Consider the following 14,274-nt stretch of genomic DNA (forward strand, 5'->3'; position numbering starts at 1 on the left):
GTGTTGTGTCCCCGCGGGAGGGTTCCGTGGGGAGCCCCGTACCCCCACGGGGCGCCTGGGGGCTCCCTGCAGTGCCCTACACCCCCGTGTCCCCGGGAAATGTCCGTGGCGGGGTGCCCGTTGCCCCGTATCGCACCGCCCGCGCCGCCCCACTACCGCCGCCGTGCTCGGCGCTGCGCAGCCACCGGCGGGCGCGGGGCGGGGGAGGTTGGGAGGAGGAGGGAGGCGGGGCCTGCCGTGACGCCGTCCAATGGGAATGCTCCCCGTGCCGCCGGCCGAGCGTGCGCCCTGCGCGGCCGGGACCGGGCGGACCGGGCGGCGACGGCGGCGGGAGCGGGAGGTAGGACCGGGCCGGGATGGGGATGGGGATGGGGATGGGATTGGGATGGGATTGGGAGCGGGCAGGGAAGAGGCTGCGAGGACGGGGCACCGCGGGGAGGGTGGGATCCGAGCCCCGGGATTGGGATGGGGATGGGGATGCAGGAAAGGATGCAGGGACCAGTTTTGGGGGTCTGGGACCGGTTTTGGGGGTCTAGGACCGGTTTGGGGGTCTAGGACCTCGCCTAAGGTCGGGTTTAGGGCCTAGGGGAAGCTATGGGGCTCGCTTTGGGACTGCCCGTGGGGGTGTGGGGCGAGGTGAGGGTGCGGGTAGGTGTGGGGCGGACAACCCAGCTATGGGGTCTGGTACCAGTGGTACCAGCTCCGGGGCCGGACCGGGGCCAGGCAGGACTGGGACAGGTGATAGAGGGGCCGGGGGGGCTGCTGTGGGGTGGGGACTGGTGTTGGGATGGGGCAGGGAGTGGGGCTGGCAGCAGGGAGGTCTGGTAAGGGAGTGGGGGACCGGGGCGGGAGTGGGCGGGTGGGCTGTTTGGGGTGGGCTAGCCAGGGTTAGCTCCAGGGCAGCCGGTTTTGCTGCCTGCCTGCCTGTACCAGGGTCCGCGGGCAGGGGCTTTTAGGGGAAATTAAGGGACAAAAAAGTGAGTGGAGGCAGCCTGGGGGAGCAAAGGGAGGCCGTGGCCTGGAGGCCGTGGCCCGGCTTGAGCGTGGCAGGCTGCTGCGGTCCTTCCAGGGTGCAGATGTGCCCCAGGACATGGAAACCCTCCTTGCCAGCAGGCAGGTCCTGCCTTCGCTGCCAGACACGTGGAGCGGCTTTTGCTCCGGAAGGAGGTCGAGACCGCTGGCTGCAAACCATCCCTGCAGGACGGGGGGGGGGGAAATGCAAACCGAGGGGGTTTTGGGGGCCCCCGCTATTCCCCTCCAGGTTTGCGGCAGCAAGCTAGCCCTGCGTGGGATTTTGGGAAGCGTGTGGCGTGGGGCTGACGTCGCCGGGGCCGTGCTCGGCTTTGCCAGCGTTTCTTGTTCCCGGCTTCACCTTCGCGGTTGGAGGGGGGGTGGTTTGCAACGGGGATCGATGAGCTCTGGGAAGCGAACCCGAGGGAGGTGGGAAAGAAGAGGGGCTTTGCCTGGCCCTGGCAGCTCCTTCGCAATTCTCGTTACTGCCGGGCATTGTTCCCAGGCACGTCCCGTAGGACACCCTCCTGGGCATCCCCTCCCCACGGCAGAGGTTTGTTCCCTCTCCCCCGTCCCAGCGCGGCAGCGAGCGATAAAGTAGGTCAGGCGCTGGGCCGAGCGCGGCACCGCGGCTCCCCGGGCCCCAGGAGCAGGTCCCGTGGCTGGTGAGAGGACGCCCTTGAAGGTAGCAGGCAGGAGGCTGGGGGACTTTTTTTTGGGGGGGGTGTCCCGCTCAGCTGGCAGCGATGGAGACACCGCAGCAGGGGTTTGTGTCCCCGGGGTGTTTGCTGCAGCTTCCCTTTGCCCCTGGGATGGGGGGGCTTGGATGTGTTTGAAACCCTCCTGCCTTGTCCTGGGGTGTTCAGGGGGATCTGAGACTCTAAGGCTGGTCCACCTTGCGCCCTTCTTCCCAAGGGATGGCTCCTCTACCTTGTTTCTGCCCTAAAACAGTGGCGAGCCTGTGCAATTCAAACCCCTGCCCAGCTCTGCCTGCAAACCGCTTCCTGCCTTTTGTTTGGTAGCTGGGTAAAAGTTGAGGTCCGGTTTTCCACCATGGGTGCGCCTGGCTCAACCCGGTTTTGGGAGGAACCCCAGGGGTGATTTTGGCACTGGAGAGGGCTGCATGCCTTGGCACGGGCTGGCGATAATCGGCATGGTCCGGGTAGAATGGCTCCTGGCAGGACGAGGGACGTGGGGAGCACTCAGCTGGCACGGAGAGGGAAAGGCAGCCAACCCATTCCTGGGATGCGGTGCCGCCGGGACAGGCCTTTGCCACCGTGGGCTGTGTGCCAGCTCCTGTGTACCCTGTGGGAGTCACTGGCCGCCCAAATGTCCCACGTGGCCACCCTGGCCAGTGGCCGCTTCTGGGGCTGTGGCAGGGCATTGCCCAGGGAGGACCTGTCTGGAAGGGTGGATTTGGGTAGGAGGGAGGCAGAAGAAGGTGTTCTGCTTTCGCTGGGGGATGCTGAAGAGTCAGAGGTTGCTCAGGTAGCCCCCACCGAGCAGGGTGTTACCATCACCAGCACCTCACCAGATGAGCTCGCTCCCCCATTTTGGGAGGAGAGGGGTTAAGCCAAAGCATCCCAGCTAAGCCCTGGCAGGAGGAGGCTAAAACCTCCAAGGCCTGCGCTCTCCTGGAGAATAAAGCTCGCAAAGCGGTGGTAAGCTTGTAAAACCTGCAGGAATGTGGGCACCTTCAGAGGGGGTACAGGGTCCTGGGGGGAGAATGGGGTCCCGCTGGGCTTGGCCTCGCCGCCCCGAGCAGCACTATGCCTCGCAAACCCGGCCTCAGGTTATTTTCAGAACAATTGGTTGGCCAGGCTTCAAAAATGTCTCGGGCTTGTTTTTGGAGGAGACCAAAATCTGCAAGCCGTCAGCATGGGATGAGCGTGGCGGGGTGCCGGAGCAGCCGACGGGAGCGCGGCTTGGCCGGGGTGGCAGGTCCTGTGCCAGGGCAGAGCTGGGCTGGATGGGGCCCCATGCACAACGGTGCAGGAACCATCCCAGGGCTGCAAACTGCTTCCCCCGGGAAGGGGAAACCACGAGGCAGTGTGTGCCCAAGCCTCTGGGAGGGGAGCGAAGCCCTGGGCTGGGAACGTGATGGCTGCTGGGCGTACGGAGGCGGTGGATAGCAAATTATTTTCTGTTTGTCCTTGTGAATCCCAAATTTGCCATCCACCTTTCAGTGAAGCTCTTCCAGGAAGGCAGCCTGGGCCCTGCTCCAGCCTCTTGGGTGCTGCCCAAGGTGGACGTGCGGGTCGTGCCTGGCCTCCCACCCTCTCTCCAAGCCCCTTCCTTTGCACCCAACTTGTGCTGCCGGGTGAACCCCGGCTCCCCTGGTCTCTGCCATCCCACTTTTATTGATTCCTAGCTTATATGAAAGGAGCGGAGAGGGCAAGGATTGATTCTAGGCAAATACTACAAAGGCATCTACAGTTGCGGCTGGGAAGGACCTGGTTCACTGTAATTATTGTAGTTAAAATATAACTTAATGAAAATGCTACCTCTGTCCCCTGGGCTCCCGTGTCCTCCGAACGCTGGCGTGGGTGGCCAGAGGTCCCCGAGGGGTGCGTGTCCCAGGTCTGGTGGCACGAGGGGGACTCAACGTGGTGTTAGCGTGGCCAGTGCTTGACTTCCTTGCCCTAAGGAGAGCCGAATTCGGCAGCCAGCATTGGAATTAACTGCGCTGCGGTTTGCTGGCTGCACCGCTGGCAGAGGCATGTGTGCGGGATCCCCATCGCAGCCCTGCCTGCATGCTCCTGCCTGCTTTCCATCCACTGGCTACTCTTCCCCAGGGATCCCGAGGTGCTGCAGAGCTGGAGAGCCCCTGGGAGCCATGTCCCGGCAGCCCTCCACCCCTCAGCACACGGCTGTGGTGAGCAGGGTGCTCGGGGAGGTGGTGCTGGGGGTTTGGCTCAGGGTGGAGGAGAAGCGGCTGGTCTTGTATTGCTCGTGAAAAGATGTTTCTCCTCGGGATCTGGGTGCTTTCAGCACTGTGCAAAGCTGCATCTTCCTCAGCCTGGGGCTCCCTGGGGAAGAAATCTGCCATCTCCTGATGGAGCTGTGGGGTGGAAGAGCAGTGGTCGAAGCCGCTGGGGATGATAAAGCTAATGGCAGCACATGGTTTCTCTTCCAGCATCCCTGAGACACCATGATCCCCAGCGCAGGCCCCCGGGGCTGCTGCCTGCTCATGCTGCTCTGCCTTCTCCCCTGCCCGCGGGTCTGGGCGGGCAGGGATGCCGCGGGACTGGAGCTCTCCGCAGCCTCCTTCCTGCAGGATCTCCTCCAGCGGTACGGCGAGAGCGAAACTCTGAGCCTGAAGCAGCTCAAGGCCCTGCTGAACCGCCTGGATGTGGGAGTGGGGCACGCCAATGTCTCCCAACCGCCGCAGCAGAGGATGAACCTCTCCCGGGTAAGGCAGGGGCTCTGCAGACCCCTAAAGTCTCTTTGCAGAGCTGTGGGACTCTTGAGGCACCTGCTTGTCTCTTCTCTTCCCTAGTGCTTCAGCTCCGTTGAGCTTTTCGCTATCCACAACCTGAGCGAGGGCTCCGCCGTGGGGCATAGCGAGTTCAAGGAGTTTTGCCCCACCATCCTGCAGCAGCTGGAGTCGGGGGCGTGCGCCTCCGAGAACCTGGAAAATGAGGAAAACGAGCAGACAGAGGAGAGCAGACCCAGCTCAGCCGAAGGTAAGCGGGGGGCACGAGCGCTGCCCAGCCCGGGGCACGGAGCTCAGGGATATGAGGCACCCTGGGACCTGCGGGACAGCCAGTTCTCCTTCCTGGCTCTGGGGCACAGGCAGAGTGTGGCAGAGACAAGAGGAGGCAGCTTGCCTACAGCAGCGGGGAGCCCTGACGGGTTTTCCCCGGTGTGGTTTGTGTCGTGGGCTTGCGGCGTGGTTTTGCCCCTGATCGCACACGCCGCAGGTCAGAGCTATGCCTGCAGCACGGCTCTCGGGATAGCTGGATGATGGGGACCTTGCTCTGAGTCCTTGTGGGTAGGTGGGGGTGACCTGGCACGTTTAGGGACCCGCTGGCCTCCAGCCACCAGCGGATGCAAAATGAGCTTCCAGGCATCCAGATCCTGATGATGCCCAAGGTCTTGGATCAGCTGCCCTGAGCACAGCACTGGCTTGTCCCACGCTGTGAGACCAGGGCTGACTCAGGAAAGACTCTTCCAAGTAACCTGGTGGCTTCATTTCCACCTGCCCTGCCACAAAAGTGACAGTCTGTGTCGCAGTTGAAGTGTCTGGAGCACAGAGAGAGACACTCCGGTGCTGCAAGGCTGGCCCCAGCATCAGGGTATAGACCCAGCGCCAGCCTTTTCCACCTGCCTGGATCCGAGGTCTCAGGGTCCTCCCCGACTCCCCGCACCGAGAGCCTCGGTAATGTCTGGCCCTCGTTTCTTCTCGTTCCGCAGTGTGGGGCTTTGGTTTTCTCAGTGTGTCAATGATTAACGTGGCCTCCCTGCTCGGAGTCTTCATCGTACCGTGTACCGAGAAGGCATTTTTCAGCCGGGTCCTCACGTTTTTCATCGCACTCTCCATCGGCACGCTGCTCTCTAACGCGCTCTTCCAGCTCATCCCAGAGGTGCGGTAGAAAGTCCCTGCCTCTCTCCCGTCTCTGAGGGTAGCTCTCTGGGCACCCTCTCTGCCTCCACCCTGCCGAATCGAACCGATCCCTCCGTCACCCAAGGCTGAGGGCTTGTCTCAGGGGCTCCGCGGGGCTTTTCTCGCCCCTCTGAGCACCAGGAAACCCTCGAGAGCGTGCAGGCAGCGTGGGGAGGCTGTGTTCTCCAGCCCTGCTGGGTCCTTGCAATGCTGCTGGCCAGGTCTGAGGTCCAAGAAGATGGTGGGAGAAGCTGTTTGCTCCTGCCCCATGGGCTGTGTCTGCTTTGCAAGGGAGTTTATCCCTTGGAGGGATGTGCTCAGCCCTGCTTCATGCAGAGCTACCCGGCTCTGAGGCCGCTGAGATGCGGCAGCGCTAGTGGCGTGAGCCAGATGGGAAGACGTGCAAGGCGGAGGAAGTATCGGTGTAAAAGCACAGAGAAAAGCACAGAGAACAGCCCAGAGAAGCACCAGCTTCCTCTTGAGTCAGCCAACTTTTACAAATATTTTAATTGCCTTTTTTTCCCCTCTGATTTACAAGACCGATGCTCCCACAAGGGTTTAGGCTTACACGAGGTTTCCTGGTGCTCTGATGGGACTGACAGATATATTGCAAATTAATTGTGTTGTAATTGCACAGTTCCGGAGTTGAATAAATACACCCACATGCCCTCAGATTGGACACCTTCGAAACATGCAAGCTTCCTCAGCTCCCCGGTCTGGGAGGCTTTGCATAGCCCTTGTGGAGCCTGGGTAGATGACGAGCTGGATCTGAGCTCGTGCACATCCAGCCTTAAAATGCTGCATTTAAGGTGCAGCCTTCCCTCTGAGCAGAGCACCCTTTGCTGCCACTGGGTTTTGCTCCCCGGTGTTGCTTGCTTTGCTCTTGGGCAGCGAATGCCTCATCTGTGTTGGCGGGGGATGTTTTTTCAAGGCTCCTATCCAACTCCAGAACTGCGACTTTTATTTGCCAAACACAAAAACCAAGTGCCTATATTTCCTGATCTGCCAGGAACTGAAGTGCCTTACGTATGCTCCACCCTTGCCGTCAGTCAGAGCATCCCAGTGTGGCTTGCGGGGACCAGCTGCGTCTCTCCAGGCTGCAGGACAAGGATGGAGTGTATGAGGTGCTCGGGGGACCTTGGTGCTCTGTGGCACTGGAACAGCCACCCGATGTCCCATGGGGGCTCGGGGAGCAGAGCTGGGGTGCTGGCTCTGAAACGTCCTGGCTGCCAAAACTCAGCTGTAGCCCAGTGCTAAAAGAGAGCTGTTTGCTCCAAGGGAGGGCTCCTCTCTTGGTTGTTTGGTGCGAGCTCCACAGCGGAGTGTCTCTCTGACCCTTCCCAAAGAGCTGTTTCCAAAGCCACTCAAACACCAGGTTCACCCTCTTGAGCCAATGCCAGATGAACAAGCAATCACTAATGAATGTCCTCTTCTCTCCCCCCTCTCCCTCCCTCCTCTCTCTTTCCTCTTGGTGTGGATTCCTTCCCCTCCCTCCCCTTCCCCATGTTGATCTCCTTTCCCTCCAACAACCTCCCCTCGTCCGATTCCCCCGGGGTGGGTTTGGCATGCACGCCGCAGTCTGGGGTTACGGTTTCCTCTGCGTGACCGTCATCTCCCTCTGCTCGCTGGTGGGAGCCAGCGTGGTACCCTTCATGAAGAAGACCTTTTACAAGCGGCTGCTCCTCTACTTCATAGCTCTGGCGATTGGAACTCTCTACTCCAACGCCCTCTTCCAGCTCATTCCCGAGGTAGGGTGAGGATTGTCGGGTCTGTCCTTTTCTCTCTCTCTCTCGGGGGCTGTTTCTCTCTGGGCGCTCGCTGGCTGGAGAAGGGGAAGGCGACATCGGAGGGGAGCCGAGAGTGAGGTACAGAGGCTGGAAGCCCTTCGGGACCACAGTTGGAGCTGGCATTTCGCCCCTCTTTGGAAGGGAATCGCTCCAGGGAGACCTCTGGTCTGCTTCAAGCAGAGAAGTGCTATTTTATTGCCCTTCTAGCCCTGCAGGTCACCTTTGTGCTGAGACAGTGGGGGCTTTCTAAGCCTGCTTTTAGCATCCCTGCCCTGGTGCAAGGTGGTGGATCCAATGGCTTGGGGCACAGCCAGCTTGGCTGGGGGAGTGAGGGAGATTAAAGGTGCATGAAGGCATTTTCTGAGCTTGCCCCTGAAGCAGCTGCTGCTTAGAGAGAGGTCAGAAAGTGGTGATGTTGCCCCAGAGGTGCCAGGGACAAAGGCAGACATGCTGCTGGAGACTGTTCCTCAGTCCTGTCACTTGTCCCCTTTTGCCTGCAGGCATTTGGATTCAATCCTCAAGAAGATTATTATGTTTCCAAATCCGCCGTGGTGTTCGGGGGCTTCTACCTCTTCTTCTTCACGGAGAAGGTCCTGAAGATGCTCCTGAAACAGAAGGACCAGGTGAGGCTGAGCAGGGGCTGCTTGGAGTGCTGCTGGGGTGGGAAATGGCAGAAATGGCAGGGGTAGCTGACACCCGTGAATCCCCGCTGTCCCGCAGCATCACCACGGGCACAGCCACTATGGCCCCGAGGCTCTGCCTTCCAAGAAGGACCAGGAGGAGGGGATCACGGAGAAGCTGCAGAACGGGGACCTGGACCACATGATCCCACACATAACCAGCGAGTTGGAGTGCCAGACCCCCTCTGGGGATGAGAAGGTTGTGGTGGGCTCCCTCTCTGTCCAGGTTAGTGCCTTCTCCTGTGGGGTGGTGGGTGGGCATGTGGAAAAAAACCTGCATGTCAATGAAAAAGAGCAGTTTTGAAGCCCGTTGCACCTCCCTGACAAAATCCTTTGTGTGTAGTGGAAAGCAAACGGCTCGGGTCAAGCCTCGTGTGGATTTAATGCGTGGAGGGGTGGGTTCCCCTGGCCAGTGGAGGGAGCGGTGACCTCCCCCTGAGACCGGCTGGGTGCTGAGTCCCCGCTGTCGGGGTGCCGTGGCAGGATCTGCAGGCCTCCCAGAGCGCGTGTTACTGGCTGAAGGAGGTGCGGTACTCTGACATCGGCACGCTGGCGTGGATGATCACCCTCAGCGACGGCCTCCACAACTTCATCGATGGGTTGGCCATCGGGGCCTCTTTCACCGTCTCCGTCTTCCAAGGGATCAGCACCTCCGTGGCCATCCTCTGCGAGGAGTTCCCGCATGAGCTGGGTACGTGAGTCCTTGGGGAAAGGTGCTGCAAGGGCTTTCAGATCTGCCCCTCTTTAAGGCTAACCCTGCCGCTTTCCTGGTCCTACCCGTTGTTTCTTGAGGGAAAGGCAAATGTTGGGCGGAATAAACAGAGTAATGAGGGTGGGGGGGAGGCGAGGCTGTAAACTACACTGAGTAATCACAGCTCTAAAAATAACGAGGTAATATGATGTCTGAGATTTAAATTTAGATGGAGACATCTGAAGAAAAAAAAAAAACAACACCTCATTGGTTTGGGAGGGGGGAGGCGGGCAGCGGTTTGGGTTTGACTGTCCGAATTTATGCGCGGGTAGGGCCGGGAGCTGGCAGGCAGCTGGTGTGGTCAGCGCTCGGCGCCAGCGGGGATGGGGAGCCCACGCTTGGCCTCACGCAAAAGCAGGCGCTGAATATGAGCACCTCGATGCTGTCCCAATGCTGCTGCCCACCCAGTGATAGCCCACTCCCTCCTCATCCTCCCCGTCCTCTTCTCCCGCAGGGGACTTTGTCATCCTGCTAAACGCCGGGATGACCATCCGCCAAGCACTCTTCTTCAACTTCATCTCTGCCTGCTGCTGCTACGTGGGTTTGGCCTTCGGCATCGTGGCCGGCAGCCACTTCTCTGCCAACTGGATCTTTGCGCTGGCCGGAGGGATGTTTCTGTACATTGCGCTGGCTGACATGGTAAATGATGGGCCAGGGGGGCTGCCGGGTGCATGGTTGGGACCTTGCCAGCGTTTGGTGTTTTTTGCCTGGCTAGGAAGAGCTCTGGCTTGCTCTCAGTCTGGAGAGGGGATGTTTGCTCTGTCCGCCTGGCAAACGCAGATGCTGTCTGTAGCAGCCGGCATTCATCTCTGCTTTGCTTTGCCTCCTGGGCTGGTGGCACGGTGACCCGGCTGAGAGCCCCAGGACAGGCGGTGTGAATATTTGCCGGGATGGTGGCATGGGGTGGGAAGCAGTGAGGAAGGACAGAGCCACTCCAGTCTCTGAACTTAGCCATCGCTCTCCCTTCCCCCTACAGTTCCCTGAAATGAATGAGGTCAGCCAGGAGGATGAGCAGAACGGCAGCACACTGATCACCTTCGCCATCCAGAACGCAGGGCTGCTGACGGGGTTCACCATCATGGTGCTGCTGACCATGTACTCTGGCCAGATCCAGATAGGGTAGGACCAGCCCGACTCACAGCCCTGTTCCAGTTTTTCTGTTTGTTTTTTTTGTTTGGTTGGTTTGGGGGGGGGCGGGAAGGGGTTGTTTTTTTTTTTTCTTTCCTTTTCCTGCTGCAAGCAAACGATGGTACCTGTGTGAGCATTGACATCACACTACAGAAGAAGAGGCATTGCTTTTAAAGCTATTCCACAGACTTCATTTTGTTTTGGTTTAAGGCTGAGGGGAGCTTAATCCCCTTTGCTGTAGGACTGAACTGACCAGAAGATCTCTTTCCAGTGTCATATCCCTTCTCTCCTCACATGTCCTGGGAAGGATGGAGTTGGGAGACAGGAGCTCCTCTAGCTGTGTTGCTCCCCTCCTTGTGCTCGGAGTGGTGCGATGGGATGTGATGCTCTCCTGACCCCTTTGTGGGGGGTGTGTGATGGGGACAGATCAGTACAGACCCTTCTTGGAGAGTTACCTACCAGCCAGTCCTCGGAGCTGAGCTCTCCAAGCACAGAGGGCTGCTGAGGAAGAGGAAGCTCAAGGAGCACAGCTCATGATTTGAGCATCACCCTTGCTGTCTTCAGAAGCGTGTCTCTGGAGCCACATCTGGTTTTGCTCCTGTTCTGCCTTGGCCGCCCAGACGATGCCCTGGGAAGAGCAGGGTGAAGAGGTTGGTTTTTTTTTTTTCAAAGCACATTCTGGGCATCAGCGCTCGGAGCAGAGGACACCAAACCGCACCTCATGCGGGTCGGACTGACACATGGGCTGCGTGGGGCAGCAGCTGGGAGAAGGCTAGCAGGATGCCCTTACCTCCCTTAGGTCCCTGCTGCTGTATGGGGGGAAAACAACCCCTTCTCCTTCTGTGAGGGCAGCCATGTGGCAATGCTGGTGAGAAGGGCATGACAGCAGTGCGGGGCAAGGGCAGAGCTGGGACGGTGAGCCTCTGCCCGGCCACAGACTCCCCAGCCAGGGGATCGGTCCTTAGACTGTGACCAAGCTCACGCCGACACCTGGGAATGGACACCGGTTTTTAAACACTGATGCTGCTGAGTTGCTGAGGTTCGGGGGTGGGGGGTGGGTGTTTTTTTAAAAAAAAAATAGACTGTAAACCTCTTTAGGTTGTGTGTTTCCAGCCTTAGGGAGTAGCCAGAGAAGGGTGTTACAGGCACTTCACAGCTCTGCTTCTGGGCTGGCTTTCCCCAGATTCACTAGGTGAATTGACTTATTATCATATTGATAACGTTGCCCACCCCGCCCGTGTTGCTTGAGGTTTCCTTGCACCTCCTTTTCCCCCCAGACCTTATCCTGCACCCAGGAGTGGTGAGTTTGTGGCCATGCTGATAGGCGGGAGCTGATTTAGGCGGCTTACCCTAGTGGGTACGGCGCTGGATTGGGATGAAGGAGTGGTGCGGATGGCTTTGAGAAGTGCTTTGGTGTATGTGCCAGGGATGGCTTGTCACTGAGCGTCTTCCTTCACTCCCTGCCTGTGCAGGTGGCCATGGGGGTGTGTGACAGGGTGATGGCCATCCTGCCACCTTGGCTCGGTGCTGCTCAGCACCAGGGGCTGGAGCTGAGGCTCCCCGCACCTCCCCTTCCACACCTTCCCCTCCACCCCTGTTGGAAAGCAAAGCGGAAGGTGTGCCAGGTATTTTTCCTGCCCATCGCAAAAGAGACAAGGGACTTCAGCCCTTGACATAGCCTGGGGCAGGCTCAGCACCATCTGGTAATGTTGTACCCTGGTTTGATTGCTGGCTGCCAGTACCTCACTGTAATTCTTAATTTGCCTTAGGTACCAGCTGGATGCTGTTCCTCTTAGGCTCCTAACAGTTGCATTGAGTCTGTAGGTCTCTGCCTGTTGAGATGTGACACTGCCAGTATCCTCGTGGCTCAGCACCTCTGCTCTCGGGGGCTTTGGCTAGGCCAGGCATTGACTTTGTCCCCTTGGCACCCAGGAGGCTGTTGGCTTTGTCCCGCACCCAGAAGGTTAAATATCAGCATGTCGAGGAGCAGGGAGCCTTCTTGGGAGCACCCTTCAACCCAGAGGTCCCACACGGTCCTTGGGCCGCTTGCTGCCATTGGTGATGCCCTTAAGGAGAGACGGGCTCTGCTTTATCCCATGCAGTGTCTCTTGTTCGTGTGGACGGTCATCGTAAGTCACTCTTCCCTCTGCGGCTGCTCCGTGGGACAGAGCCACCTTGAAGCAGTGTGACCTGTCCTGGCTCGGGCACCCAGCCACTTCTGCAGCACTTCGCAGTCATTACCCATGCTTTATGTTGCTGCTAATTTATCAGTAGTTGGGAGGAAAGTGGTATTGGAAACTCCCTTTCCCTGCTTGAGAGAGCTGCAGCCCCATCTGACCAACTTGATGTGGAAAAACTGAGTCCTCTGAATGGCATATGTGCCCTCTCTTCTCTCTCAAGGAAGTATTTGGAAAACACTGTATCGCTGGCGGCTTTCCACGGGGCAGAGGGCAGCCATAGCACTGCCAGGGCTAAGTCGTGGCTGGCAGGAGCCGTTCAGCGGAGCGCACAGATGGAACAGCCTCTGCGTTGGAGGCAAAGTGGGGGGAAATCTTGTTTTCTGTCCCCTGGGGACCACGAGGTGCTTGCAGACTGTGGCTGGGAGGTCCTCTGCGTCCCCAAGAGCTGGAAACATGGTAAGGACTGACGCTTGGCTTCCTCGGAGCCGGTACGGGCCCCTCGGCACACGGTGGGGATCATGAGTCTGTCGTCTTCTCATTTCAAGTTTAACCCTGTTTCTTGCCAACTGAGTTGACTTTGAGAAATCTGTGACCCAAAGATTGGGTGTGTGGGTTGGGGTGAAACCCCTCAGAGAAACAAGGCTCCTCGCAGAGAGGGACCCTCCTTCCGCCACAGGACTGGTGGGAGAGAGCTCCTGTCCCTGGCTCAGGCAGGCTGGTACCTGCCGTCGGAGAAGGGATGGGGCAGGCAGGAGAACGAGGAGGGAAAGCGACCCAAATTGAGCTTGTTATGGATTTTCATCCGTGTTTCCCTTCCCATGTCCAGTTTGAAGCTCAAGTTCCATCTCAGTATTTCAATAACTCAGGTGTTGTAAGAGATAAGCGTTGAAACAAAGAACATAACTTATGTCACGTGAATTGTAAAGTTATTTGTAAAATTCCATAAATAAAATATATTCTGTAATGACGGAGGGTTGCAAGCGTGCTCTAACGGCAGACACCTCCCTGTGGCCAGAGCCAGTTGGGGTGTGAAGGGGCGGGAGCTCCGCTGGTTCAGGATTTTTCCAAGGGGAAGGCTTTGAGCCGGGCTGGAAAGGCTGGGTGATGCAATCCTGCTTTTCCAGCCCCAATTTCCAGGGCTGTGCAGTGCAGCAGGCCCAACAGAAGATGGCACTGACAATCCCCCCCCCCCCAAGCCTGCCCGCGTGGCACAGCGTTCCAGGAGTTGCCTTTAAGAGTCAAAAAGCCCTTTTTCTTTTTTTTTCTTTTTTTTTTTTTTTTTTAAATGTATTTCCAAGCGTTGACGTTTGGCTGGAGGGAGGCTGAGGTTTCGGAGCGAGGCTGTGGGATGTTGTATTCCTCTCCAGCTCACACGAGGGAGCCTGACTCGGAGCAGTGTTATTTGTGTCCTTGCTTCCCCACCCTGCATTAGGAGAAGGAAAAAAAAAAAAGCCTACTTTGCTTTTCTACTTCACTTTTTTTGCCTTTTTATATACCGTTACCCTCAAGCTGCCAGTTCCAAGTGGCAAGCACAATTTTTAGAAACCCCATTACAGCTAAAGAAAACAAATCTTGAAATAATGTGGTGTTATTTAAAAATAAATGCTATATTAAGGAAGAAGGGTCACAGAATGCATCTGACTTGCTCTCTCTCCTCCTCAGCACTGGTGCAGTTCTTCCAGGGGCCTGTCAGGCAGCAGTGCTCCTGGCCTGTGCATCGAGGCTTCAGGTGGACTCTTTTTTGCTGCAAAATCCTCATGCTTTGATGAACACCTGCAACCTCAGTTACCCACTTCGGCAGAAAGGTTAAACCCAGCAAGCTGCGCTGGCTGGGGTCACCCTCGGCCCTCAGATAAGCTCTAGCCCTTCTTTCTGTTTGCAGTGGGAGTGTTAACGCTTGTCTTTGCTTCCCCATATGCCGCAAGCTGTTGGGCTGCGTGAATGCTGCACGCCCCGTGCCCGATTTCCCAGTCTGTGCTGCCAGATGGGTGCGGTGGAGGTTTATTTTTACCTGCTATGTCTTCCCCCCCCCCCCTTTCGGCCCTGAACCAGGCCATGGCAGGGGGCTGCTGAGGAGTGAGGAGCCCCTTGGCCTCATGGAGGCAAGGGGCATCGCGCCCCTCTCCTCACA

The 14,274-nt window shown here is 58.2% G+C and overlaps 1 protein-coding gene across 5 annotated transcripts; it reads left to right on the top strand.

The window, feature by feature from the left end:
* The first annotated feature begins 260 nt into the window (after positions 1-260).
* SLC39A14 (solute carrier family 39 member 14) lies at positions 261-13,112 on the top strand. 5 transcript variants are annotated; one of them, XM_069801010.1, is made up of 10 exons: positions 297-340; positions 3,807-3,886; positions 4,148-4,423; positions 4,511-4,697; positions 5,428-5,597; positions 7,905-8,027; positions 8,125-8,310; positions 8,568-8,775; positions 9,290-9,474; positions 9,812-13,112. In XM_069801010.1, exons 3-10 carry the CDS (start codon positions 4,163-4,165, stop codon positions 9,956-9,958), a joined length of 1,467 nt encoding a protein of 488 aa, XP_069657111.1. In that variant the 5' UTR covers positions 297-340; positions 3,807-3,886; positions 4,148-4,162; the 3' UTR covers positions 9,959-13,112. The 5 variants fall into 5 exon arrangements, with proteins under 5 accessions (XP_069657109.1, XP_069657111.1, XP_069657107.1 ...); XM_069801006.1 differs by lacking the exon at positions 5,428-5,597 and adding an exon at positions 7,196-7,365; XM_069801008.1 differs by lacking the exons at positions 3,807-3,886; positions 5,428-5,597 and adding an exon at positions 7,196-7,365 and having other exon boundaries at positions 261-340.
* The last annotated feature ends 1,162 nt before the right edge of the window (positions 13,113-14,274 follow it).

Source organism: Haliaeetus albicilla, chromosome 13, assembly GCF_947461875.1.
Source record: "Haliaeetus albicilla chromosome 13, bHalAlb1.1, whole genome shotgun sequence".
Classification (NCBI taxonomy): Eukaryota; Metazoa; Chordata; class Aves; order Accipitriformes; family Accipitridae; genus Haliaeetus; species Haliaeetus albicilla.